General features: G+C 41.5%; 2 protein-coding genes across 8 annotated transcripts in view; one reads left to right on the forward strand and one right to left on the reverse strand.

Annotated features, from left to right (window-relative positions):
* LOC307031644 (uncharacterized protein) overlaps positions 1-8,039 on the reverse strand; it is a 32,638-nt gene extending 24,599 nt beyond the window's left edge. For all 3 annotated transcript variants that reach the window (XR_013806039.1, XR_013806040.1, XM_079668921.1), the window contains exons 1-2: positions 7,834-8,039; positions 5,379-5,462 (exon numbers count right to left, since the gene is read on the reverse strand). Coding sequence is in view for 1 of the 3 variants with exons in the window: in XM_079668921.1 (XP_079525047.1) it covers positions 5,379-5,462; positions 7,834-7,905 (156 nt within the window). In the remaining 2 variants the exon portion in view is untranslated. The remainder of the gene's footprint in view (positions 1-5,378; positions 5,463-7,833) is intronic.
* A 140-nt stretch (positions 8,040-8,179) lies between these two features.
* LOC307031643 (uncharacterized protein) overlaps positions 8,180-27,558 on the forward strand; it is a 144,621-nt gene continuing 125,242 nt past the window's right edge. For all 5 annotated transcript variants that reach the window (XR_013806035.1, XR_013806036.1, XR_013806037.1 and 2 more), the window contains exons 1-3: positions 8,180-8,304; positions 9,497-9,573; positions 9,662-9,715. Coding sequence is in view for 1 of the 5 variants with exons in the window: in XM_079668919.1 (XP_079525045.1) it covers positions 9,699-9,715 (17 nt within the window). In the remaining 4 variants the exon portion in view is untranslated. The remainder of the gene's footprint in view (positions 8,305-9,496; positions 9,574-9,661; positions 9,716-27,558) is intronic.

A 27,558-nucleotide genomic window follows, 5' to 3' on the forward strand; every position in this document is an offset into this window, starting at 1 on the left:
CATGGGAAACACAGGTTTCCTACAATTCCACACATTTGGAAAAACACACACGTGACCCGTTTCTAATTCCCACAGGAGTTGGCAGTTTGCAAATGTAAAACTCAAACTAAAATCTAAAGATTCTGTTTCTTTTAGGACTGCCAGCTGGAAATAAACACTTATTCATATTCATAGGCACCAGATCAACCCTCAATAAAACAGGACCCATTTCACTCACCATTGAGAATTCGACCATCACCCCCTCCCCCCTGGCACGCAATCTTGGCGTTATCCTGGACCCCACCCTCTCCTTTGACCCCCATGTCAGCTCCATCATCAAGATCTCCTACTTCCACCTCCGCCGCATTGCCAAAATCAAACACTACCTCCCCCCCCGTGCTGCTGAATCCCTCATCCATGCCTTCATCACCTCCCGCCTCGACTATTGCAACGCCCTCCTCACTGGCATCTCCTCCCATTCCCTCCATAGACTCCAAATGGTACAAAACTCTGCTGCCCGCCTCCTCACCCACACCCGGACCCGTGAACACATCACTCCCGTTCTCCGCTCTCTTCACTGGCTCCCCATCAAACAACGCATCATCTTCAAAACACTCCTCCTCACCTATAAAGCCCTTCACCACCTAGCCCCCCCTACCTCTCTGACCTCCTCATCCCCTACAACCCCGCCCGAGCCCTCCGATCCTCCTCCACTCTCTCCCTCACAGTACCACCATCAAGACTCAAAACATTTGGCAACAGAGCATTCTCCAGATCAGCACCCCGCCTCTGGAACTCCCTCCCCCAATCTGTCCGCCACTCTCCCACACTGTCTACCTTCAAAACCCAGCTGAAAACATACCTCTTCTCCCAAGCCTTCAACTTACCCTACCCCCCAACCCACTGACTTCACTCACACCCCACGCTGTATCTCTTATTCACCCCACGCTGCATCTCTTATTCATACATTCATCAACTTTTTCTTTCCTCTTTTCCATTATGTTGTCTTTTGCTCGTTGTCCTATGCTTGCTCCCCCCCTGTGTTGTCCTTTGCCTGTTCATGTAATGTTCATGTTCAATTTTTCTTGTCCAATATGTTGTCTTCTGCCTGTTCACCCCCTTTCTGTACTTTTAATTTTTTTTGTAAGCGACTTTGGGTTATTGAAAAGCGCTATATAAATAAAAGTTATTATTATTATTATTATTATTATTTTCCCTGGAGTGTTTACTGTGAAAAATGATGGATGTACTTTTGTGAATAATGTTTGCTATTTTCTTATAACCACTGGTTACCTGAAGGTTTTCTTCCCATACAGGATTTTGTTACACATGTGTACATGTGTAAAAAGGGGGAGTGTGGGATTTTTTCATTTAGGGACTGGAAGAAACCTGCCGCCCCAACTCAGATGTTCAATCTGACCATTGATTGACAGTTTTAGATTTGACCTGCTCCATATCTGGGGATAAGATACTGTTTGATGAATGTTGACATGTTTCTAATGTTGATTGAGTTATAACAGGTAACACAGATGCATAATCAGTGGCCAAGGGGCTACTGAGAGAGGTAATTCCAGAATGAGAATGAGAAGGTGAACTGTGATAATGAAACAATTTTGTAATATTTCAACAGGTATTAAAGTAACTGAGGTTTGAACTGTAGAAACAAAATATTACAGTTAAGCTAAAACATAGTAATGTAATGAGATTTAATGTAGACAACATCTTGTAACTAGCCTGGTAAAGAAGTAAAAGCCATAGACTTTATTGAGGTAACATTATGGGGATACATTTAATTTAAATTCATAATAGAAAGACATTTGATGACAGTATGTTGGATTTCTGTATTCATTTTTCAGCTTGATAATATCCAAGCACTGACAGGTAGAAGCAGTCTCGCCTGGAAATTATTCACTTTGTCAGTATCATGATTTTAGTTGTTTTTAATCCATAACATTAGTGTGTTCCATTACCAGAAACATTAGCAGTTCATATTATATTTAGATTTTAAATAGGATCTCAAGGATTTCATTTATAATAACACAGATGCTTGTCAGAAATTCCGAGCTATTGAGATATGTTATTTAGTTCACCTGAAGATGTTGGGGTTTATTTTGTTGACACAGGCCAAGTATTAGAATTCTGAAGTGGCCTACCAGTGGTGGGTCAAACACCTGAGGGCCCAGAAGCCCTGAGCGTAGACTTGAGGGGTGGGTATCAGATTTCTCCACACAGGTTGCCGACGCCAAAAGGGGGACCCGAGGAGCAGGAGGCCGACACAGCGGAGTTCGTCTGGCTGAAGGTGGCTCAACCCCAAGTTCTCCGGCCTCTACAGAGTGACCCAGAGGACATCTCATGCCGTCCGCCGAGGAGCAAAGGGGGACATCTGGTACTACTGGAGCCAGTGTGCGGCGAGGAAATCACCGGCTAGGACCATGGAGGACATCAGGACGGACCTGGCTATCATCAACGAGGACATCCCGACAGCAGACGACTCGGAAGCTGTCATCAGCGGACTGGAGGAGAAGGACATCCCGACAGCAGACGACTCGGAAGCTGGCGTCAGCGGGCTGGGGGACTTCTCGAGGCAGCAGAGGAGTCTACTTCTCTCTGATCAGATTAATCAGTTCCACCTTTGAAGGAAAGGCCGCATCTCCCCCTCCCTATCAGCTGCCCTTGTTGGCGTTTTCCGCTGAGGGGGGGGGGGAGGGGGGGGGGGGGGGGGGGCCTGAGGATTCAACAACACGCAAGGATGCTGCTTTCTGGCACTCAGGTTCGCACTCTGATAGTTCCTTCACTGACATGAAAAGTTGTGTTCTGTTCCCAAAGGTTTAATGTTGGGGGACAGACATAGTAGAAAAGAATGACAGTAGTTGTGTTTCAAATGTGTTATGTGTGTTGGTCTCGTGAGGCGACCAAAAGGGGGAATTGAAGGATTATTTGAATTATTTGAAGTATTAAAGTAACGTGTTATGGCAGGAAAGTTCAATCTGGTATATTCATTTTAATGTCACCTTATATATTCGTGGGTGTTAAATTTGAAAGTGCATTTTTACTCTTTAAATAATAGAGAGGCTTTTCATATATTCCTGAAACAATGTCCCACTACTTAGTAATAATAAATTAAAGCAATAGTCTTTTCTTCCACTTTTCATGTGTAGTCAGAAGGGTGGTTTTATGACCTTTAACATCTGCTTTGCAGTTCCCAGCAAGGAAGGGGCCCTGAGTCTCTAGCTTCCTCTGCTAATTGCTAAAACCCGTATTGATTAGCCAAAAGGGAGATGTGCCTCAGATACAAGACAGTTGAAGCCTTGTAGAATTAATGATTTATCTCCTACAGACCCCAAAAGAGGCCTTGAGACTTGGGTCACCCAGCAGTAAATGAGATAGAGGTCCTTTTGAGCTTATCAATAAAATGTATTCATTCCTAGTAAGCTGACTTTGGGGTGAAGGGAAGTTCAGGGAAGCCATTAAGCGATAAGAACAATTAACTTCTGTTAAAGATACATGATACGATGTTTGTGTGTGTTGAAAATGTTTAGGGGGAATGAGTATGTGTCCTGTCAAAGAGTCCTCTGTCATGACTCCAAATCATTGATTGGGGGATCTGCCTGAGGGCAGAGGGACAGAAACACACACACACACACATACACTGTGAAGCAAACGATGGAATCAACAAACTGACTTACTACCTGGGATCCCGCCCAGAAGGGAAACCGACCAATGGAACACTGCCAACTCACTGTCTAGCTCGCTCAGAAGTGAACTCTGTGTATAAATGTTGTGATCATTTTGAAGATCGGGGCTCTTGTTTCTGACTGGCCGTTCCTGAGACATGTCTCACACGGTGGTAGAACCTGAGCCCGGAGTACTCTGCAGAGTGCTTCGTGATTCGGTGATGTATTTGTATGTTTTACCATTAAAGCAGATTATTGTTTAACCCTTATCCTGGCTGCTTTGAATTTTTCCTTCTTTTGAGAACCCGCTCATATAGGAACGGCGCGGAGCAGAGATTCTGCCCCAACAACCCCCAGCTTTCGGGTGAATCCAGTGATCTTATCTGCTAGGTGAAGTAGGTATTTGTCTTTGCCTTGTACCTGGAGATTTAACTTGTTGAGCTTTCCAAAGACATTGCTGACATAAGCCAGCTTCATCAAAAAATGTTAGTCAGTGAACTTGCTTGCGGCTTCAGACATGCGCTCCTCCACCAAGAAAAGGCGGATCTCCGCTTGGAGCTCAAACACGCGCGTCAGCACTTTGCCTCGAATGGTCCCGTTCATCGCGTCCATTCGCGACCCACCTATCATATCTCTGCGCCCCACCAGTGGGCGTGCCCCACACTTTGAGAAACGCTGATCTAGGATGACACCAAAAGCCTCCCAGACGTTGGATTTCGCTCTTGAGGAAGTTTATTGAAAATGCTGTATTCTCTGCTAGAGCTTCACCTCAGCCATTTCAAATGTGGCGCGCTCAGCAGCAGATTGATGCGCTGCAGAGGGGAGAGGTCTGAAGATTTTAATATAATTATTATGCAACATCCGCAACCCGACACGCATCATCTTTGTTTTACCCAGAACCGAACCCGGAAAAAAGCGTTTGAAAAAATACCACCCGCGAATCACCCGCGGGTACCCGACCCGATGCAGGACTCCGAGACAAAGTACAATTAAACAAGTAACGTAATTTTCGGACTATAAGCCGCGCCTCTTTTCCCATTTTTCGACGCTGCGGCTTATATAACGGTGCGGCTAATCTATGGATTTTTACAGGTTACAGTCCACCACCTTTAACTCTATGGGCTCTATGGCCGGTCCGCGCCCCCCACCTTTAAGCGGCGGGCTCCAGCAGGAAAAGCTGGAGCCCGCCCGGAAAAGAGTGAGACAGGTAGCGCGCAAAAGTAAAAGTGGAACCGAGAGTGGTACGAGAGACAGAACGAGAGCAAGACAGACATACATTACAAGAGCGAGACAGTTTTTCCCCGTACCACTGGTTGAAAACCACTGCTGTAGATCAATGCTGGTACGTGCGCTGGGAGCGCACCGTTTAAGTTTGAAAGTTGAAAAGTTTGTGTGTCTGAAACGCTATGTGATACAGTACAGTTTACACAGCACAGTACATGTTCTGTAGCTACTATTGCACTAAATGGTAACACTTGAATACGTTATGCAAATATGCAACTTGTTTGTTGAAATGTTAATAAATGGGAGCTTCCTCAAACAGCCATCTCTTTCCCGACAATCCCCTCTGTGCACGAACCCTTACATATGGTAATTAAACATTAAAACACCTGCGGCTTATAGTCCAGTGCGGCTTATATATGAACACATCATTCAATTTAGCTGCTGCGGCTTATATTGAGGTGCGCCTTATAGTCCGAAAATTACGGTATTAGTTTTGCTTACTTTCTTCAATATTTTCCTCAGCAGGTGTAGTTGCTGCTTCTTTTCAGAATGTTGTTTCTGCTTTTTCTTCTTTGGTTTGTCAACCTTGATGAAAAAAAAATAGTCAATTATAATCTCTTGTAGAAATGTATGTCACAATACAAGATTATTTCTCCTTTGGTGCGATACTAAGTTCAAAATCATGATTCTCAATTACAAAAATGATATCACGACAATTTGAAGAAATGGTTGAAATAGGTTTCTATTTCCAATTTAGATAATATAGCAAGTTACCCCATGGCCTGGGGGAATACACAATTCTAAATGGCTATAGAGGTGTTGATTAATGTCAGATATACGTACGGCTAGTAGCCTTATTACAGTTCAAAATGAATGCGCTTATCAATATTTGAGTTTGAGCCCTTCAATGCTGACAGCTAATATTAAGATAAGCTGCTCTGGTTTTGAGTAGCAGACAAGTTACTTTCAAATCACAAAAGTAATAAAAAGATGTTCCTGTTGTAGCACTTAAGAGCCAAGTGAAGTAAAGTACTTCATGTGTGCACAATGCAAAGAACCAAGAAGTAGACATACACATTGACATACACATTGCACCAGGCTGCTGACTCACACCGGCTTCAATTTTACCATGCAGAGGCAACTATTGGTGGCTCTATGTCCTTCAGCATTGGATGCTCTCAATTAAAATAAGAATTCATAATTATGGGTGTAAATCACAGGTTTCATCAAGAATATTATATTGGTTATTTGGAAAACCACTATATAAATAAATAAAAAGACAATTTGAGAAATTATATTTGTCATTATCAAAATTGCTTTTTCAGATAAATACTGACTCATTTCACACCAACACGGTTCCAGGGCCGGTTCGGAGCTAGAGCCTGATAAGCACAGTTTTTTCCTGTTCACAACGCAGCGGAGCCGGCTCTTTCCCCCGAAAACTGGTTCTTCCCAAGCACGAAATAATGGTTGGTCTAGAAGCAAGAACCGCATACGTCACGCTTACGTCAGAGGGGGGCGAGATTAACCTGAACTAACAGTTAAAGGCGAGTATGGCAAATAAAAGTTGTAACAACTTGTAAAAAAACAAAACACACTTTAAAAAGTCAGGCAACACTAACCAGGCTTCGGGTGATTTTGTACCTTTCTTTGACCATCCGTTCGCTGTTATTGATCATTGTGGAGAGCAGGCAGACGTTTTGTTTTGTATTATAGCAGCTATCGGATGGAATCTATACATGGGCTGCACAGGTTGTCATGTCCGACTATCACAAGTAGAATCATAATGAAAAATACACCGGTAAAATGAGCGTAGAAAACGGCTTATGCCACAATAGGCTCAAACATATAGATATTTATAAAACGGACAAGTCAAATCAAGCAATCTGATTGGTTCTTAGCCGTGATATACTGAGCGTATACCACGGGTAGAATTGTAAGTTACTTTTCACAACAAGTCAGTATCCCTCCGCGTCTGAGAAAAACAGTATACCGTTGGGCTGAAAAGCAAACTGCCTGCAGTTTGCTTTTAAGGGGTTTATCGACCCTCCGCTTCGCGTCGGGCCGAACCACGCCCCTTAGCTGTGATATAATGAGCATATACCACGGCCTGTCGTGAGCTATTGCTTAAATATAAACAGCGTCAATTCATACTGACACACATTAATTTATGTGGAATTGTGTTTATGTATCAGCTGCTTGTGTGACAGTCAGACAGTGAATATATTCTTTACAGCGGGTAGTTAACGGGAGAATAAACTCCGACGAGCAGCACTCGGTAAATGCCACGGCACTCTGGAGAAAAGTATAAGGTTGGAGAAGTAGTTATTTAATTTAATCTGGCTTCGTATGATTAAAAGTAACACGATCATCGACCCGACGCAGTCCCCCACTGTCGTTGTTGTTGTTGTGAGCGGCGTTGGGGAGAAAATCAGCGATGTAAACTGTGACGTCATGACGCAGCAGCGGAAGCAACAGTTGGCAGTTGGGTTCTGGGCGATGTGAACCAAATGGGGGCAGAAAATAAAAACCGGTTCCATACCAGAAGAGTACGGAGCTGCGTTGGTGTGAAAGGGGCATATAGGAACCCCTCTCTCTCTCTCACCCTCACACACACACAAGAAAAAATACAACCGTTGTAACCTGCTTATATATTATAATATAGACTTATATATTATAATATAGACTTATAATAGTTCAGCGCAACTTATATTTATATGGAATATATATACTTAAATTATGAATATTGAATAACCAAAAGATAGCAACTGTTAAACTTCACCTGTCAATGGCTTAATTTGGCGAATTATTATATTATTAATTTGGAAGTGAAAAATCCCTGGTAAAACAACTAATTAATTACTTAGCTAACATTATAGCAATAACTGAAAGGGCTGTGCAACGTAAAAACAATAGATAATATATAACAAATGTTAGCTTAACTTAGTTAGCTCACCATTGACAGCAAAGATTCTCGCTGGACATCTGGAAATATTTCCACTTTTCCCCTTTCGCCGATTGACCACATACCCTTGTTCCATTTCTCCTTCACAATTCTCTTCAAAATCTTCTATCCATTCGGTAGGTATAACTTCGTAGCAATTTTCCTCCACAAAATATGCAAAGGCATAAATTGTATTTTATTCTTGTTTGATGTCTTCGATGAAGAAATAACGTCCGTCTTCAGATTTTCCCGCTTGACCCGTCCTACTCTCCCTCTGATTGGCTAGTAAGGTACCCGTCATACCTGGCTGTAGGAGCAGAAGTACCCGTATGTGCGCTGAGCATTCAGTCGAGGCACTCTGCTTTCCATAGTTTCCATAGTGACAGCATGCCTACGCCGCGAGTGATACGAGGACCATATAAAAACTGGATTCAGTCCGAGGGTTGTCTGCCACGAACGACAGAGTTCAACAGAAACGCAAATGTACAGTAATATATTTTACTATGAGTATATTTCTTTGACTCATACTGTGTAGCATTAAGATAAAATGTTAGCTAGCTGTAGTGTCGCAGTTGACTTGACGCAATTCCTGGAGACAAACCCATCAGCTCGAGATCACTTAACACAATTAACAGTTTCTTATCATATTCCTTCACGTCTGTAAAGCATTTTTTAAAGAAACCTTTGTGATCTGTACAGTAGCTTATGTGTTTGTTTGAAAACAGTCCCAAGTCAACTGACAGCAACTATAAATTGTTGCTAAGCTAACCGCTTATCAGATTGATAATTGTAATTGTTTTTGCAGCTAGATTTTATCCAGCAAACTGTTACTAGCAAGCTGGCCGCGGTACTGTTGAATTGTATTGTTTATAAAATCACTTGACATCTGCTTTAAGTATAAATACAAGGGGTAAGTTTACTCATTGCTAACGTTAGCATGAATAGGAAGATAACATGTCTGTAGCTTTAATACTAAGCGTATTGACCTCTCACCTCAAGATATGTGAATGAAAATGTGTTCTATGGGTACCCACGAGTCTCCCCTTTACATACATGCCGACTTTATGTTGATCCCATGTAGTTTGGGGCAACAAAGTATGCCGTTTTTGTACATACTTAACTTGAATTGCATACATTGGGTTTGACTGGAAAGCTGACACTCTTGTTGATTCAGTGAGCTCACTGAATCAAAAAGAGTTCATTTGTATTCATGTGTGATGATGTTATTACCCATAGTAACCATTTAATATAGTGACACCATTTCTTTAAAACTTGACATCACTGTTTAAAATGACCTGTTGTGACCTCTAGGATAATCACAGCCTCATGAAACTTTACTACCACAAACTAGAGAACTAGGGCATTAAGAGTGTGAATGGCTTTCCTAGGTATAATTAATCTTCAGGTGCCCAGTATTCAGATGATACCACTTCTATGCTGCTGACTTTGTACCTATCCCTGAACCCTAAGTAATTGATGTCCTTGCTTGCTTTCTTTTTTAGATTTTAGTTTTTTTATAAAATTGGTATTAAATCTAATTCCGAGTGGCATTAAAAAATCTATAATGCTTAAAGCAGTAGCAAGCCTGATATTTTAATTATCCCTGGCCTAGGATCCCTGTTATCTATTTCGCCCATTCCAGTTAGCATACCTGTGCTTGTCTGTTTCCATAAAGGACCCCATGCAACACCCAAGGCAATGTCACTCCACTGAAGCAATGGATTCTAACCAGGACAATGGCACTGAGATATGGTGAGTTGTCCGTATGTGATCATAAAGAAACACACATGCAATGTCTCAGGCACAAGCGTCTTGTTCTTAAAACTGTACTCCGTCATAGGCATCCATGATGAACCAAGTGACAACTTCTTATCCAGATGACAACACTGAGACGGTAAGTTCTATATGAAGTGTAGACTTTTGGAAGCAGTTTGTGCTCTTCATAAATAGTAAGTACACATGAAATGTAAAAGAAGAAATAAACCTGTACACTGGCTACAAACATGGAATCATCTAGAGTGGAGGTGTGCTGATGCAAAAGTAGTTTACAGTATTTGTTGACATAAAATGCTGATAATAATGATGAAGAAACAAAAAAAGTGCAAAAAAAGAAAACTTTTGGTGTACACCAGGGGTTCCCAAACTTTTTCAGCATGAGACCCAAAACAGAAATGTTGTGGTCCTAAGGGACCCAAGCTCAAAACATTTCATGATTTTCCATAATATCTACAGTTATAAACAAAGAATGCAACACACCATGAATTTAAAATGTAAATGAAAATATTTATTGAATTATAAAAGTGCATCGCAGCAATTAGGTTTCTCACCATAACAACCTTCCCTTTGAGCTTGCCCAGAAAAAAATAAGGATCAAAGCAGAAAGACGAAACATGGGACGTGCAGTCAAGTATATACAGTACACATTTCAATTATCTTAAGTGCAATATTAAGTTTGTCGCTAGCTCAAAAACTATGTACACACCATTTTAAACTATTTTAAATGAACAAAGAACAAACATGTTGTAAACAGAAAGGGACAAAACACTAACTGAAGTGCAGTGAATTGTATTCAGTTAATCACAGGTGAAACCACATTTAAATTATCAGAAGTGCAACGTTTGTCACTAGATCAAAAACTATGTACACACATTTTTTAAACACTTTTAAATGAACAGAGCTGTTTTAAAACTCTGAGAGAAAAAGAAACTCCAACACTTGGCAACTGATTAACTTTTTTTTTGTGGAGGCTGACTTGATAGGATGCCCTCAGTGCCCCTCTGTTCCCTTTGAATGCCTGAATATAACAGAGAAGATATTATCATTAACATTGCTGGGTTATTGGGTGATTTGTAATACCAGCCGGCGTACGCTGTATACCCAATGTGGACCTGGCAACCGCATTTATAGCGCATTACATTACATGTTACTTGTTAGACGCTTTTATCCAAAGCGACTACATACTCAATACTGTGGGGAATCCCCACGGAGGGATTTTGACAGGGTTGTTGCACAAAAGACCCAAGCACGCACAGAAGAAATCTGAGAGCAAACATTTCACGAGCGCACAGAAACAGCCTGAGTGCAAGGAGAAGGTTTTAAACTGGAACACAGGAAACCTGTAAGCGCAGCAAAATATCTGAGTGCAAGCGTACAGTTTGAGCAGAAGCAGAGCAAATCTAAGCGCAAGCAGGCACTATTTGAGTGTGAGGACAGGGTTTTAGGGAAAGAAATACATATTCTGAACGTGAAATCAATAAAGTATGCTCTCAAATTTAAAGACCACGCTCTTGAATAAAGATAGGGAATAACCCCCATATGTATTCCTATGTGCATCACACTGCAGCAGTCACGTCCGTGCGGCTGATACTTTCTCTCGCTTTCCTTCTCATACTGCCGGTCACTTTCCCTCTAATCTTCCTGTGGTTATTGTTTTTGAAACACCGCTCTGTGCCGCTGCAGAATGTAGTGGACTCGCGGGAGCGCGCAGCTGGCTATCCGCTCCGGGGCTCAGTTTGCATTTCATCCAACTTTGCATTAACGAAACAATTTCACAACAGACCCTGACAAACTCACAAAAACACAAAACGAATGATTAAAATAAGTGACTTACTTTTCCGCCGTCAAAACACCGCTTCTTGAAAGACTCTTCTTTGCAGATGAAAAAGTCCTTCGATTTGTCCCGATGCAGAGGATGTTTTGTTTGGAGATGCCGGTCCAATTTATTCATTTTCAAACTTTCGTTACTGAGCACCTCTACACATAAAACACACTGAGGCCACTCCTCTCCATTTCTAACAGCTTTTGTGAAGCCAACGTTTAAAAACTCCTCTTTGTATCATCTTTTTGCCATCATGTACGATCGGGATTAATCAACAGACAATAAACGGACAGGGCGAAAACTTTCGCTTTTCACAGAGCTGATATAAATACAATCTTTTATTTTTTGTTTATTTGTATTTAGAAAATTAAATCATTCAATATACAATGCTATATTGCATAATTTCATTCTCAAAATAAAAAATAAAATACAAAAATTATTAAAAAAAAATCTTTGCAACGCAGCCATCAGCTCTGACGCTGCGTGTGTGTAGCAATGCATTTAACTGGCGACCCAATCAAAAGGGGTCCGCGACCCATTTTGGGTCGCGACCCTGAGTTTGGGAAAGGCTGGTGTACACCATCCTCAGTTCTCAACGAGGAGAAGCATACATCTGTAACATAGAGTAATCTGTCTGTCTGTCTATTTATAACATTAGTACTGATAAGACAATATCAACGCAGAAATGTAAAAGAAAATATAGGACACAATGGGAATAGGTAGAAGTAAATATAATTGTACAAACAATGATATCAGGGTTCCCGCGGGGTCTTAAAAAGTTTGATAATCTGAATTTAAGGCCTTAAAAAGGTCTTAAATATCACCCAAAAAATAAGGAAAGTCTTAAATATGATTTAGAAGGTCTTAAAAATGATCGGATTTGAAAGGTACTTCTGTGTTGCGATCACGTCTAAGTGTGTTTTGGGGGAAATGTCCAGGCTGCAGCCCAGCCCAGTGGACCACACCCCACTGGGCTGGGCTGGGCCGGAACACTTACAAATGTGGGCCGGTAGGATTTAGGTAAGCAAACAAAAAAAAGGGAGATTTTTACCAGGGAAAACTCCCGGTATTCCCAATGGCCAGTCTGCCCCTGCGCACACACACACACACACACACACACACACACACACACACACACACACACACACACACACACACACACACACACACACACACACACACACACTGCTCGATTATGGCAAAAATCGCAATCACGATTATTTTGGTCAATAATTGATATCACGATTATTAAATACGATTATTCATTGACTTTGAAAACATCCATTTATTGAACATTAAAACAAATAATAATTTGAACAGTATCTTTTTAACTGTTGATTACCCTGAATGTATAATTGAACTGAAAAACCAATACAAAAATAAATTATACATTTAAATAAATAATATCAAAATAAAAAATACCAATAAACAAGATCAACAAATATTTTGGAGCGCACTTCCACAAGCTACTAAACATATATAAATATGATACATAAAAATTAATTAGACAAAAATTAATTAGATCAAATATTTTTGCAGTGCACTGTCACAACCTACCAAAGCTAAATAATCTTTTTTTCGATTATATGTTGTTTTCGTAATTGTGGCAGGCCAAAACCGTAATTGCGATTAAAATACAATTAATTGCACAGCCCGAACACACAAACTTTTTGTCGCACGCTAACACAGTTCTGTGCTGTTATGTTCAGTCATTGTTCTTATGTTGAACATGAATACATTTACTTTGTAAGTAATTATGGAACGTATTTCTTCTTTCATAGCCATTTTCCTTCATACTTTCTTGCCGTGAAATAGGTCTTAAATTCTATTCAAAGTGGTCTTAAAAAGGTCTTAAAAAGCCTTAAATTTAAGTTGGCGAAACCTGCAGGAACCCTGGATATATATATATAACATTAATTAACCTTGAAGGGTGTAAGGGCCTGTGTCCACATAGCGTCTTTTTCTGCGCGCCAGCGTTTTTTTTTAGCGTATGTGGCTGACTATAGAAAAAGTGCTGCACCCAGCATCTTTTCTCTGAGCCCTTCTAGTTTAAAATTCTGAACTTTTCAGAAAAGCGCTGATGACTTCACTGTAGAAAATGGAGGATAAGCTTGTTTTGGCCGTGTCTGTCTATCCTGAGCTTTATATGTCAGACAGACACAACTAAAACAGAATAGCCCTTTTGTGTAAGCAGATCGGCCTGGCGGACAATGAATGTTGTTATTTAATTCAAGTAGCGCATGATACTTTCACTCGTCCTTTCCTCATGGGGATAGCGGATGCGATCATTTGAAAAAAACAGTTTTGGCGCTGAGTCCTTTTACATTTTACTTTGATAAGGGTGCTTGATTACATACTGACAAGCCATGCATGGAGCAAGGCCAGAATCATCACGTAGCCTGACACGTTTTTACCTATGTTGTCACACGCAGCTTGAGAGCACAGTGAAAGTACATTTCAAATGTTGTAGTTGTTTTCACTGTTGTCTGTTCAGATGTTTCAGCACTTTACTTAGATATTTTTATTTTAGGTATTCTATATCAGTGGTTCTCAACTGTTGGGTCGCGACCCAAAAGTGGGTGGCGGACCCGTTTCGAGTGGGTCGCAGATGTGTGAGTGAAAAAAAAGGATAAAAAGTCAAACTTTTATTTTGAAGGCCCGATTTTCTAACGCTGTGCATGCAGTAGGCGTTGGACTGAAAGTACCGGAGACCATAAACGGTTGTGAAAACTTCTGTCACGTAGTGATCATCTTCTCAATAAAACATATTTGCTGAGGTTTTTTCGAGTCTTCTGGCCAATCAGAATCAAGATTGTTGCTGGAAGTCCCCACGGAGAATAACATTGCGGTAGAACTATTCTTTATACACCCATGGGTACAACTTCAGATAAAAATGAACACATAATGAAATATGACCCCCGCTTTGATGATTGACAGGTCACAGAACAATGGGGGCTATCTACCCTTACCCACAATTTAAACTATTTCACACAGACTCTCCTCTTTGCTCTTCTCTCTGTGTGGAGCAGCAAGTTCAGCTGTCAGAACAAAGAGAAAAACAAACAATGGCATAAAATATTATTAATATGTCGTAATACATCTATTTATTTTCTTCTCAGAGTGTACCAGAATGGGTAGTTTATATGTTAGTATTTCAAAAAATCTCCTGGGGGACAATCCCCCCCAGACCCCCCCTTCTGGGGTTAGGTTTTCAGCACGTGTGCTTTTTTATGTTATCCAGTTCAGCTTTGATTCCATCATCTCATTAAACCTTATTTAAAAGCATTATTTTTGTTCTGTGAAGGGATATAAAGGATATGCACTGTACTTCACTTTAATTAATATTGAATGCTGCAAAGCGTATACATTACTGCAGGATTTTTTGTTGAATTGATTTGAGTGGTTCAAAATTTTGGGTTGCGATCTATTGACGAAGGAAAAAGTGGGTCCCGAGGCCTGACCAGTTGAGAACCACTGTTCTATATTGTATATTGGTGAAGTAGTAGTGTAGACTATCCGTTGTGTTGGCTCAAAATGTTAAACTGAGACATGTAAACATGAATAAAACAGGTATACAAAGCTTTCATTGAGTTGCCTGTCGTAATCGGGGTACAATTCAAGTACAAATACGTTTATAAAATGTCCGGGCAGTAGTATCACTTTCAATGTTTTGGATGAAGTCTTGCAAAAAGTTTACAATCCTTGATTCCCTCTGGCATCGCAGCGAGCACAGCTCACTGAAGACTGGAGATATGGCTCCCATCAGGAATTCAGCATCCGGCTTGGAGAGCAGAAAAAACTAAATGATGTATGCTCAAAGTTGGATGAGGTTAACCCTTTAATTACCAGACCAAGAAAAAAGCTATGGAAAAATTATTTGTTTGCATTTTATTATGAAATGGGCCACACATAACCAAACACATTTAAAAAAAAAAGGTATCAATATTGATATTGATATAAAAAGTAATGTCAAGTGTTTTTCACAATAAAAAAAAGGCTTGCTCATCTTACTGTGTATGCTGAATTGGCCTAACAACAAACAACTGGCCTAACAGCAAATGTCTATATCCTGTGTTGGCCTAACTTGCTCATCTGTGTGCAACTTTGGGCTGAATGCCATGCATGAAAGGTGCTATATAAATTATTATCACTCTTTCACTCTGAGACTCATAAGGTCTAGATGTAGTAATAATGTAATATAAGATGTAGTAATATTACAATGAATCTATCTATTTACCATATTTTATAGGAAAAAATCTCTGAAACTCTGAAAAAGTAATATTGCTAGTCTACCATAAAAGGCCAATTCGACCGGTTGGTTGAGCATATTTTCCAAAAAATAATAACACCCTTGTTAAAACTTTTTTGCATCAAGTTATATAATTCTGTTCAGTAAGTGCTCTGACATTACAATATGTCAAATTACATGGTTACCTTACAAAAGTTGACCAAAAAGAGTGATTTCGTCAGCAGTGATTTTTAGCATGCCAACTTTCTCAGTTGAAGCTAGCTGAAGGGCTTTCTGTTCGAACCACAGTGATATCTAGAGGTTGTGTTGTGCATAACATGTCAACCAAATGGTAGAGATGGCTGAATCAGATGGAGTTAAACTTTTACATTTTTTTTTTCAACAAGATATCAAGACAAAAAATGTGCTCTACCAAAGGGTGGCTCTGGCTGTTAAAGCGTTAAGGTTTTAAATGCAGTGGTAAAATCAGCTAGAGACATAATACTGACCTTTTCATTAAGGCCAGGGACGAACAGATCCCTGAAATTGTGTGGTTGTTGTACAATCATCTCGCACAAGCCATACAGCTTCATGCCTGAGCATATCTGCTGCAGCATTGGTAGAGTGCGGACCGATGAGTGCAAGATAATTGCCCTATAATTCAGTAACAGATAACAGCAATAATATAAAATCATACATACAAAAGGGAAAGAGTGACTGCACACTCAATATGAAGGATGAGTGTAAAGGGATAATTGATTGGTTTTAAACATGGGTTGTTATGGGTTAAATCACTTAGCATATGCACATACTTTATTATTTCTTCCTTCCTCTCCCACGTGGCAGGACCACTGTACCCGCATGCTGTTATCCGATCCAGAAGGTCGTACATAGCTTCAGGTTCAGCCATCTCAACCTTTGCAATTGGAAAAACAGTATCACACAGTAAGTCATGGGAGCCTTAGCTTATTTTAAGAATTAGAAAATATTCACACTACAAAGAGGTGTGTGTGTCAACCATACTAAAACAAACATCATGTTATATGAAGGAGTATCCGAGGAGAAGAAAAATATGACCTCTTCCATAAGCTAGCTGAGCTCTGGATCAGTCACATCTTCCTTGGAAATGGAATCTCTATCCATCTCCCCAGTGGATATGTATCCATAGCACCACTCTCTGAAAAAGTTAGGTGGAGGATCACCTTGCACTATACTGACTGCCATAATCTCTCCAGCTGTCCTGCATTAACAAAGTTTAATCAATGCATAGACATTATTAATAAATGAAATAAACATGGAAAAGACATTGCAGAACACAATGCTACATACCGTAATTTTCGGACTATAAGGCGCACCTGAATATAAGCCGCAGCAGCTAAATTGAATGATGTGTACATATATAAGCCGCACTGGATTATAAGCCGCAGGTGTTTTAATGTTTAATTACCATATGTAAGGGTTCGTGCACAGAGGGGATTGTCGGGAAAGAGATGGCTGTTTGAGGAATCTCCCATTTATTAACATTTCAACAAACAAGTTGCATATTTGCATTACGTATTCAAGTGTTACCATTTAGTGCAATAGTAGCTACAGAACATGTACTGTGCTGTGTGAACTGTACTGTATCACATAGCGTTTCAGACACACAAACCTTTCAACTTTCAAACTTAAACGGTGCGCTCCCAGCGCACGTACCGGCAGTGATCTACAGCAGTGGTTTTCAACCAGTGGTACGGGGACAAACTGTCTCGCTTTCGTAATGTCTGTCTGTCTTGCTCTCGTTCTGTCTCTCGTACCACTCTCGGTTCCACTTTTACTTTTGCGCGTTACCTGTCTCACTCTTTTCCGGCCTCCAGCTTTTCCTGCTGGAGCCCGCCGCTTAAAGGTGGGGGGCGCGGACCGGCCATAGAGCCCATAGAGTTAAAGGTGGTGGACTGTAACCTGTAAAATCCATAGATTTAGGAGGTCCCCTAGTGGCCGTTAGCTGTAAAAATCCATAGATTAGCCGCAGCGTTATGTAAGCCGCAGGGTCGAAAAATTGGAAAAAAGGTGCGGCTTATAGTCCGAAAATTACGGTACTTGAAATGCTCTTTGTGGTAGTCAGTAATTGAATACTTGGGGGTTTTCCCTGTACTCCCTCCCTGAAAAGACTTCCTTTCAACACCTGCCATCATTTCTATGATTGAAAGGAAAAGTGGATCAATACATTGATAATCTCAATTAGACCACTGTATATGTTCAAGAACAGCACGCGTCATGCAAAGCTCTAAACCTGTGCAAGCACAGAAATTGCATGCAACCAGAGAACCGCCACACACTGAGGAATATTTTCATTTATTATAAGGCGGTAAACATATACCTGTTAAGAATTCTTTCCTGAGAGTCCCATGGTCAATTCCAGACTCTCCAATGAAAGACACTGGGAGGGGGTTTTGGGGAGAAGACCTATTCTGACGTCTCCACTGCCCTAAACCCCTTTCAAAGATGTCCTCCCTAGTGACACTAACATTAAAGAGTGTCGTTGTGTCCACTCGTCCACTAAGTGTTTCGATGGCTTCAGCAAAACTTGAAGGAAACAATTAGAAGTTGATTAGACAACTGGATCCAAAACTTTTTCCCTTAAGAGACCCCTTTTGTATCATTGAGTAAACTGACGACCCCTGACTGATGTAAAGTGGCGTCTTTTAAATGATATTCAAGGCATAACAATAACAATGCAGAGCAACTGATGAACGGTACAATTAACACAAATAGTGAACACAATAACTGCAGGACGTTTTTGATTAAAACAAGCAATTACAGGTACATTTTAAGCATATTACCTTTTCTCTCGCCCTGTCAGTTCTTCACTGGCATGTTCTTCCAAATCGATAATTTGGGTCGACTGCAATGTACTGATGAGGGGAAAAATATTTCAATGGGGCATGCCTTAATCATGGTTTACAATATCTAACACTAGCAGAGCAAATTTTCAAGTGAATTACTGAGGCGCAGAAACCTTCATCATCTGCAATAATGTAATTGATAAATAATGCCCTGATTTTACCTTAATATCAATTTTAGAACAGGAGGTCCTACACGGGAGCACACTTGGAGAAGCCTATAATAAAATGTAGAAAGACTGCCAATTAATGACACATACAATGAAGATTGTTTAGAAACAAACACCTACAATATTAGTGAGCTTACATTCCCAGGATTGCTTGTAGCTGGAGACTCATCTAAATCTGGGTCCAGATCCTGAAAATCGTAACCAGTTAAAAAAGCTGTCGATTCAGGATGATAATGATCCTGCATAGTTATTTGTGGAATAACATTACCGGTTCCAGATCCATGCGGTCATAACAGCTGCTTGGTTCACACTCTTGTGCGTGTAAAGCCAACAGCTGGACAGGCATGCTTAGGTGAAACGTGGCACATCTGGCTTTTGGCATATTTTCGAACTCCTTCGATGAGTAGGGCAAGGGGGAGGTGTCTAAAGTGTCCTGGATGGGCATTATATAGAGACAGCCTTTTCCACCTAAAGATTTGGCAAGGTAGGCCCCCATGTAACCCTCTGCCTCAGGTACCAAAACACTTAATTCCCGCTGGCTTGATCCGCCTATGAGGGAATGTGTACAAATCAATCAATCATCAATCAATGTTTATTTATATAGCCCAATATCACAAATGTTACATTTGTCTCAGTGGACTTCACAGTTTGTACAGAATATCAGTATGACAATACGACACCCTCTGTCCTTAGACCCTCACATCGTACAAGGAAAAACTTCCAGAGAAAACCCCACAGTTTAAAGGGAAAAATGGGAGAAACCTCAGGGAGAGCAACAGAGGAGGGATCCCTCTCCCAGGACGGACAGACGTGCAATAGATGCCGTGTGTAAATTGAAAAGATAATACATTTGCAACATAGGTAGTCCAAATGTTTTGAAATGCATGTGTGTATAATAAGAAGAAACAAAACAAGTGGATGTTATTTAATGCACAGAATGTTCTAGGGGAGGCAGTTGATTTTAACAAGACGCACACTTGCAGTGTTTGGCTTTCTCATGGATTGCTAAAAACAAGGGGGTAGGTAAATATGCTAACCATCAAGGGCATTGATGAGCTATTATAAGAGCAGCTATTGTAGGATAAGATAGAGTATAAATAGGATTTAACTGCAGAAATACTAGACCACAGTTGAATTTAATAAGGGAGATTTTATCTTACCAGCAGCTTTATGTAGCATCCAGGCCCCTTCCAATGGTACCATTTTCGAATATGATTCCATAAGTATATATGATATCTATGTGGGAAGAGCAAAACAAATGTGCAGTTAGAACTATAACCCTCCACACATGTCACCTCTGCTGAAGTTGATTTGTGACCAGTAGTACTTCAGTGGATTGGGAAACTACAGTAATACATAAAAAATGGCCCCAAATTGGGATCAATAAAGTGCTTCTTATATTTTCTTGGTTCCTTTCCTTATTATTTTTTCTATCTTACCTGGGAGTGGTCAGCATTTTCGGGCATATTGAGAGTCCTCCTGCCAAGTCCAGCCTGGAGAAGGACCATTTCATCCGATGACTTTGGTGTTCTTTCTGTGCACTTATTGAGCAGAAAGAACTGGATTGGGGTTGACCCATTATCTCATTCAAACCAACGGTGTTTCAGGGCCGGTTCGGAGCTGGAGCTTGAAAAGCACCGGGTTTTCCTCTTCACACCGCAGCGGAGCAGCCTCTTAGCTCCGGAATCCGGTTCATTTTGAGCACCAAAAAATTGTCCGGCCAGAGCGAAAGCACCACATACGTCACGCTTACGTCGAGGCAGGGGCGGGGGCAGAGATCAACTCCTGAACAACAACAAAAAGCCCGCGTTTTATCCAGTTTGTACTAGGGTTCTATCGGGGCCGATATTCCGCATTTGACCGATTATCGGTGTCGGCCTTTTTTTAATGAAATTTCCGATAAAACTTTGGCTCTGATGCGGCTGTTTCTCTGGCTGCAGTCAGCACTCAGTGTACACGAGCAATGTCCCGCCCACAGCGCTATCTGATAGACTATTCAGTGCATGACATTAAGGATTTTGGGAGTTTAAAATTAGCTTAGATGGCCCTGTTGGCCATCTAAGCTAATTTACAGATGGCCCTGAGTCCAATAGAGATTGCCCTGAAAAATGCGCGCGGACGAAATGGCACGAAGGGTCTGGGGGGCCTCCCGCTAGAAAATTTAGATTTTTGCAGGTCTTAGATGCTGTCTGGTGCATTCTCTCGACTAAATTATAAGATGAACCACCACAATATTATATTGTACAATTTCAATTTTATTCTTAATTTCACTTGTTTGTTTGTTATTGTTTGTGTTTGCTCGCTTGCATGCCCTGCATAGCTATAAGAAATACTTAAGTTGTTGGTCAAGACACTTTCCATCTGATAGAGACAAATGCCTTCCCAGATGTAAAAAAGTTATAACTGCCAAAACAAACATTATTTACACTATTATGGCACCTGTTAAAAATGTTTGTAATGTTATCTACTGTAAGTTGGTCGAACGAATGCCTCCTCATCCGGAAGCTGATCGAGCAGACCCGAGCAGCAGTCGAGAGGAGCCGAGCGCATCCGCGAAGCACACAAAATGGCGACGTCAGAGTTCCCGTTAGCGGCAAATCTAAATCTCTTCGGTCAAAATAATTTCCCTTTAGCGCAATACCGCTTCAGTTGCACCACTTCTGTGACAGACAAGAAGAGTATGTGACAGACAAGAATAGTCAATTCTAATGTCTAACACTTAATGTGAAGAAAGAGATGTCATGTATGGGTTGATTGTGCGTTGATCTGTTGGTAATACCTCGGGGTTCCAGTGGGCATGTAAACAAATGCATAATGCTGCGCTATACTTTGTGGCCTCACCCAGTTGCATAGCGACACTTATTGTTTAGGTGTCTTTTAATAAGCAGGTACTCATATCATTATCTAGAACTAGCTGGATCTGATCGATATGGACATAAACGCGAGTGGAGTCTAATCTGCCGGGAGAGAGAGATCAGCTGCTGCTGACAAGTTGACACGCAGCTCTGCATGATCACATGCAGCGGTGACCGGAACAAAACACACACTTCAGGTTAGAGTATCACCGGTAGGTATTTTAATTACCTCTCAAACTACCTAAACTAGTTATAGATATGTTTAGTTTTACTGTCGGGTCACTCATTACTGATCCGCGAGCTGCATGATACTGTTATAATAGATTGCCCGATTGGGCAACCAGCAGGTGAGGCTTCATGGCCCGAGCTAAATACTAGATGGCCCCGGGCCATCGGGCAGTCCTTAATGTCGAGCCCTGCTATTACTGAAGATTTTCCGGGCGGGAACCAGCCAGAGAGGCGGGACCTTCTCAGATTACAGGCAGGTGCGAAAGAACGCAGACACAGACTGAAGCAAGCAGCAGCGCTGAGCGGTAGAGCCATACATGTGTTAAGCCGAAGTTTAATATACATCCCAATCCCCTATGCTGAAGTTGCAAAAACACCACGATTTTCTGATCCAATTCTATCAGTTTCCCAGTTACACAACACAGGGACGCGGGAGGTCAGTCAGAGTTGGGGGTGCGTGCAGCGTCTCGCAACTGTGGTGCGGAGGGGGGGCTGCGAATGGAGCCTCGCAGTTTTTCAGGTTGATATGTGAAGCTCATTAGCTATCCAACATGTATCTAGCAAATGTTTAGCAAAATATTAGAAGTGAGGCTACTAGACTAACGTTAGGTCTACTGTAATAGCCTCACTTTTAATAGTTTGCAAAACATTAGCTAGCATTAGTGTGTTGCAGTTGCTAGGAGCTTATTGGGATGTTATGCGAGATAGACAGGCATTGTTTTGATATAATAAATTAAGCATTATTGTTAGTTAAGCATGTCAGCCTTCAGCCCCACTTCTTGTCTCTCTCTAACTTATTGCAGATGGCTGCACTAAAGAAAAGGGCACAGAGAGGAAACCAGTTGTAAGATGTTTAAAAGTTCATTAAACATAATATATGCTTAAATGCATTTCAAATAAGTTGTGTTGAGTTGTGTTGGAGTTTGTGTTATTCTACATTTTGACACCAAGATTTTCAGATTTTACTGCAAATGTATATCGGTTCCAAATATCGGTTATCGGTCTCCTTGATTACTAATAATCGGTATCGGTATCGGCCTTGAAAAAGCCATATCGGTCGATCCCTAGTTTGTACACAACGAGAAACTTAACAAGCAGCAGTGGTCAACTGAAGAGACCAGCTACCTGCTGGGAATCTGGTCCTCCGAAGAGGTACAGAGGAAGCTTGACCACAATCGGCCATTGTTGTTGTTGTCGTGTCAGCTGTGAGGGGTTTCCGCGCGGTTTGACTTCATGAAGAAGGCACGCAAACGGTTACGTCATGACGCAAACGATGACGCAATGACGCAGCACCAGTCGGACTCTGGGCAGTGTGAAAGGAGCCGGAGCTAAACCGAAGAACCGGTTCTGAACCTGAAAAGCTCTAAGACAGAGCTTGAACCGGAGTTGCGTTGGTGTGAATGAGGTATAAGAGCCCTTCTTTTGGGAGATGGGGTATAGCTTTTACCAGATTTGAATAGGCCGGGGAAAGCCCTGAGGAGTTGAAAACAATGTGTAAGAGAGGCATTTAAGAAGCTGTTATACAATATATTCATTCTAAACAATCTGAAGAGCGTTAATTTCTATTAAAAAATACCCTGAATTATAGTAAATTGCAGAGTTATTACAATGACAATTCAGTTCAGAACAATCTTTATTTCCTAACGGATCCAAACCTGGCCATATTTTTGATCCACTTTATTTCCTGCTGAAGGAAAGCCAGGGGTCCTTTGTTGCTGCTGCCCCTGGACTGCCTGACACTGCCTTGTCCCAGCCTGCTGCCTGTTGCCAAGAGCAGACAGTCAAGAGCAGAGCTGTCCCTGTATTGACCCTCCAGAAAAACGCGGGCAAAAATCCTTGATTATGCGGGCTAAAATCCTTGATTATGCGGGCTAAAATCCTTGATTATGCGGGCTAAAATCCTTGATTATGCGATTAAACATGCAGGGTTTTTGTGTGATTTTATGCGGTGAAATTGCGGGAAGTTGCGAAATATGCGGAAAGTTGCGAAATATGCTAAATAGTCGGGGGAAAAGAATAACATTTTTTTTAAATATTGGGCTGTCTTATTTATTCTCTCTCACACACAACCTGCCACTAACTTTAAACCCCTTTACTATTTAATTAAACACATTCAATGTTTATTTATTGTAAAAGCAATTGGGCTATTTTAATCTCACACACACCCCCCCACACACAAACACACACACTTCTCCGCCTCGTTCTGTTTTCATTTACTCGTTCGTTATCTGACCAGCTTCAATCTTGTAGGCTACTCACTTCGTTTCTTGTAGCCCTCGAAAGGGTTTTGGAGGTTGATGCCTCGGTGAACGTGAGTTGAATGGCTTTCTTGTCCGCAGCAGCAGAAAGCATTTTCAAATGTTTGAATGAATCAAAGTGGGTCGCCACCGTCAATTTTCTCTTATGCTCCAACACACAGTTGCACGGGGTGCAGAATAGTTTCCCCCCACTTTTTGCCCGGTCTTTAGTAGAAATGTTCGTCGGTAAATTAGATGGATTAGATTTTTTCATCTTGGTGTTTTCTCTATCGTCTCAGCTCCACACGTTCACTCTATACAGTGTTGTTTACATTCTGTGATGCGCGAGCTGATGACGTCACGTCAAGACGAGTTAACTTTTTTCCCCCTCAACTTTGTGTGGAAAAATGTGGGGATTATGCAGCCTGTTGATAAATATGCGGCCTTTTAAAAATCTGCGCCATTTTACTGATTAAACGGTCAATTCTGCTATCGCAGAATCACGTTTTTCTGGAGGGTCTACCTGTATAGTAGGCTGTCTGTTGCCCACCTCCACCTGCTCTCCCTGAGCCTGTACTTCATCTGTGAACACAATTTAAAGATGTCTATGATTCCCTAGAATCTAAATAAACTGAGTACTAAATACGTAAAGTAGTTAGAATATATAAAGGCTTCATTAATTAAACATTACCCAGATAATCACAAGCCCTGAAAATAAATAGAAGAAGAACAACCTTTAATTATCCCCCATGGGGAAATTCAGTTTTTCACTCTGGTTTTAATATGGGTTGGTAAAACTGTCACTGAAACACCTCGGCGTGCTTCCGCCGGCCAACACTGCAGCTGCAATCTTTTGTAAACGACTGACCATTAGATGAATCTGTGAAGACAAGTGATCTACTCCTAGTTTCACTTACGATTTTGAGAAGCTGGTTCAGCCAAGGCACTTCTCAGCAAGTCAACAACACGCCTGGCAGCATTTTGTAACTCTATCTGTTAAAACAGACACAAACAAGAAATAGTCAAATTGATTGTCACAATCACAGTGCAAAGACGTGTCGTCTTGTTTATCAAGATCTGCTAACAGTTCACTTTAGCTAACTTTAATTTTTGCGGGCAGACATCTGTGTCACTTTCTTCTTATACCTTGGCTTGTAAATAATGCAATGTCAATATCTTAAATGCCCGTCAAGTAGATAAAATGATAGTTATGTTAAACCTGTATTTTTTTTGTACATACCTCCTTGTCGTCAGCCATTCTTCTTCTGCGGGGCTTTCCCGCTCCGATATCACTCTTCATTTGAAAACGGACAATCATAAAAGAGGAGGGGTGTACCCAATTAGATATGGCGTTACTGGGTACGCCCACTGCCTACATTTCTCCGCGCGCGAGAGCAGGCCAGAGATTCACGAGCAGAAGAGCAGGAATTGCTCGCGAGAGCGCAGGAGACCAAGGAGAGCTCATGTAGATGCTGCACATGCTCAAGGCATGTTTCTCCCCTGCAGGCTTCAATATTGCTCTCGCGCGAGTGCCGTTTTAGTGCTCGCGAAAATAATATACGTCCGCGGCTGCTTGACTTGTGCTCGCGTGGATCTCATATGCCCTCGCGATTTATGACAGAGATTTGCCGCCATACATGGTGCTCAGCCCCCATCTCATTGCACAATGTGCTGAACAACAGCGACTTCAGTGGACGGGACTTGATGTAGTTCACTATTTTCACAGCTTGTTCTAATACGGCAGTGAGGTCTGGTGGCATATAGCTTTGGCGACAAGGGCTTCTCGGTGTAACATGCAGTGGGTTATCTGTACATCGGGATTTACCTGTCTCACTTTATTTACAAAGCCTTTCACCCTCCTCGTCATTGAGGCAGCCCCGTCGGTGCAAATGCTGTGGCACATCCCCCAGTTTAGACCCTCTTCTGTCAGGTAATCAGCTGTGGTCTTGTACATTTCCTCTCAGGTTGCATGTGTGAGTAACTCTTTGCAAAAAAAGTTCTCCTCAATGGATTCTCCATCAACATATCTCACGTTGGCAATGAGTTGACAGTGGCCACTTATGTCTGTTGAATCATCACCTTGCAGAGCGAATATGCCACTTCTCTGTATTTTTTCAGTTAGGACAGTTTCTATATCTACTGACATGTCCTCGATGCAACGTTTTATTGTATTGTTGGATAATGGAATTTTATCGATTTCTTTAGTAGCATCTGGCCCTATCATTACCCTGACAATTTCCTTGCATGCTGGTAGAATGAGGTTTTCCGCGATAGTGTGGGCATTTTTTGCCTTCGCGATTAACTCAGCAACCAAATAGCTGGCCTCCTTAGCTTTGTCAGAGACACGTAGAGACGAAAGCATTCGTTGACTCTGCTTCTTTGTGATTTCAGTCTCTGGAAATACTCAATGTCCTTGGAATTATAAGAAGGATGTTTTTGTGCTAAAGTGTCTTGCTAGTTTACTTGGCACCATTCCTTCGATGGATAATTTTTCTCTCCAGATTATGCATTCTGGCGTCGGGCAGTCAGCATCCCCAGTCCAGGAGAAACCATACAGAAGGTAGCTTTCGCTGTACTGTCTGCTTTTAGACTTCTTTTGCACTGCTGTTACATCATGTTCTGCCATCCTTGCCTGTGTTGTTGAGGGCTGGGGTGCTTCTTTATTTATTGTCACTACGTAACGATCCATCTTATAATTATTTGGCACGAGGATATAAAGCTCCTCTGCACACCGTAAACAATGACGGCTGACGTAAATCATGAGAATTTAAGCAGTTCAATATTTCTAAATCTGAGCAATATATGTGTTATTAGCTTGTGAACTCCATTGTGCATGTAATACAATAAAGTGTATATGAAATGAATTTTATTAACTGGGAAAAAAATGTGGAACATAAAAATACATTTTTTAACGGCACACTTGGACAGTGCTCGCGGCACACCGGTTGGGAACCCCTGCTCTAGAGAAAGAAAGCTATTGATTTTTGTGAGCCCATTACCTTTCCTCTAGCACATTGGCCACCATATGGCGGCCGGCGGGCCACATCTGGCCCGCCAGACATTCTCATCCGGCCCGCACGATGGGGGTGACTGTGGCATTGGCGGAGTCGTTACTGCGTTCGGCCCCCACCCATTTTTTTTTTACAACGTCTTGTGAGTAAGGTGCAGTACCGGACTCCAACAGAGAGGCAGCAGCTGCGGATCAGTAGACTGCGTACTGCGAAACCTTCCCTGCCTTGAAGAAGAAGTGATCCTTCGTTGTGAGAGTCTGGTTAATGCGCTCCGCACCACAGCAGTTGCCCCGCTGCGACAGAGTCCAACAGAGAGGCAGGAGCTGCGGGAAAGTAGCCTAGAAGCAGGGTTGGGTTGTAACGGAATACATGTAACGGCGTTACGTAATCAGAATACAAAAATCAAGTAGGCTAACTGTATTCAGCTGGCGTTACATTTGAAAAACAAGTAATCTGATTACAGTCACTGTCGTAAACCTGAAGTGAATATATTTTGGAATACTTATTGGAATTATTGGTGGAAAAGTT

The sequence above is a fragment of the Notothenia rossii genome (assembly GCF_949606895.1).
Source record: "Notothenia rossii genome assembly, chromosome: 3".
NCBI classification, from domain to species: Eukaryota; Metazoa; Chordata; class Actinopteri; order Perciformes; family Nototheniidae; genus Notothenia; species Notothenia rossii.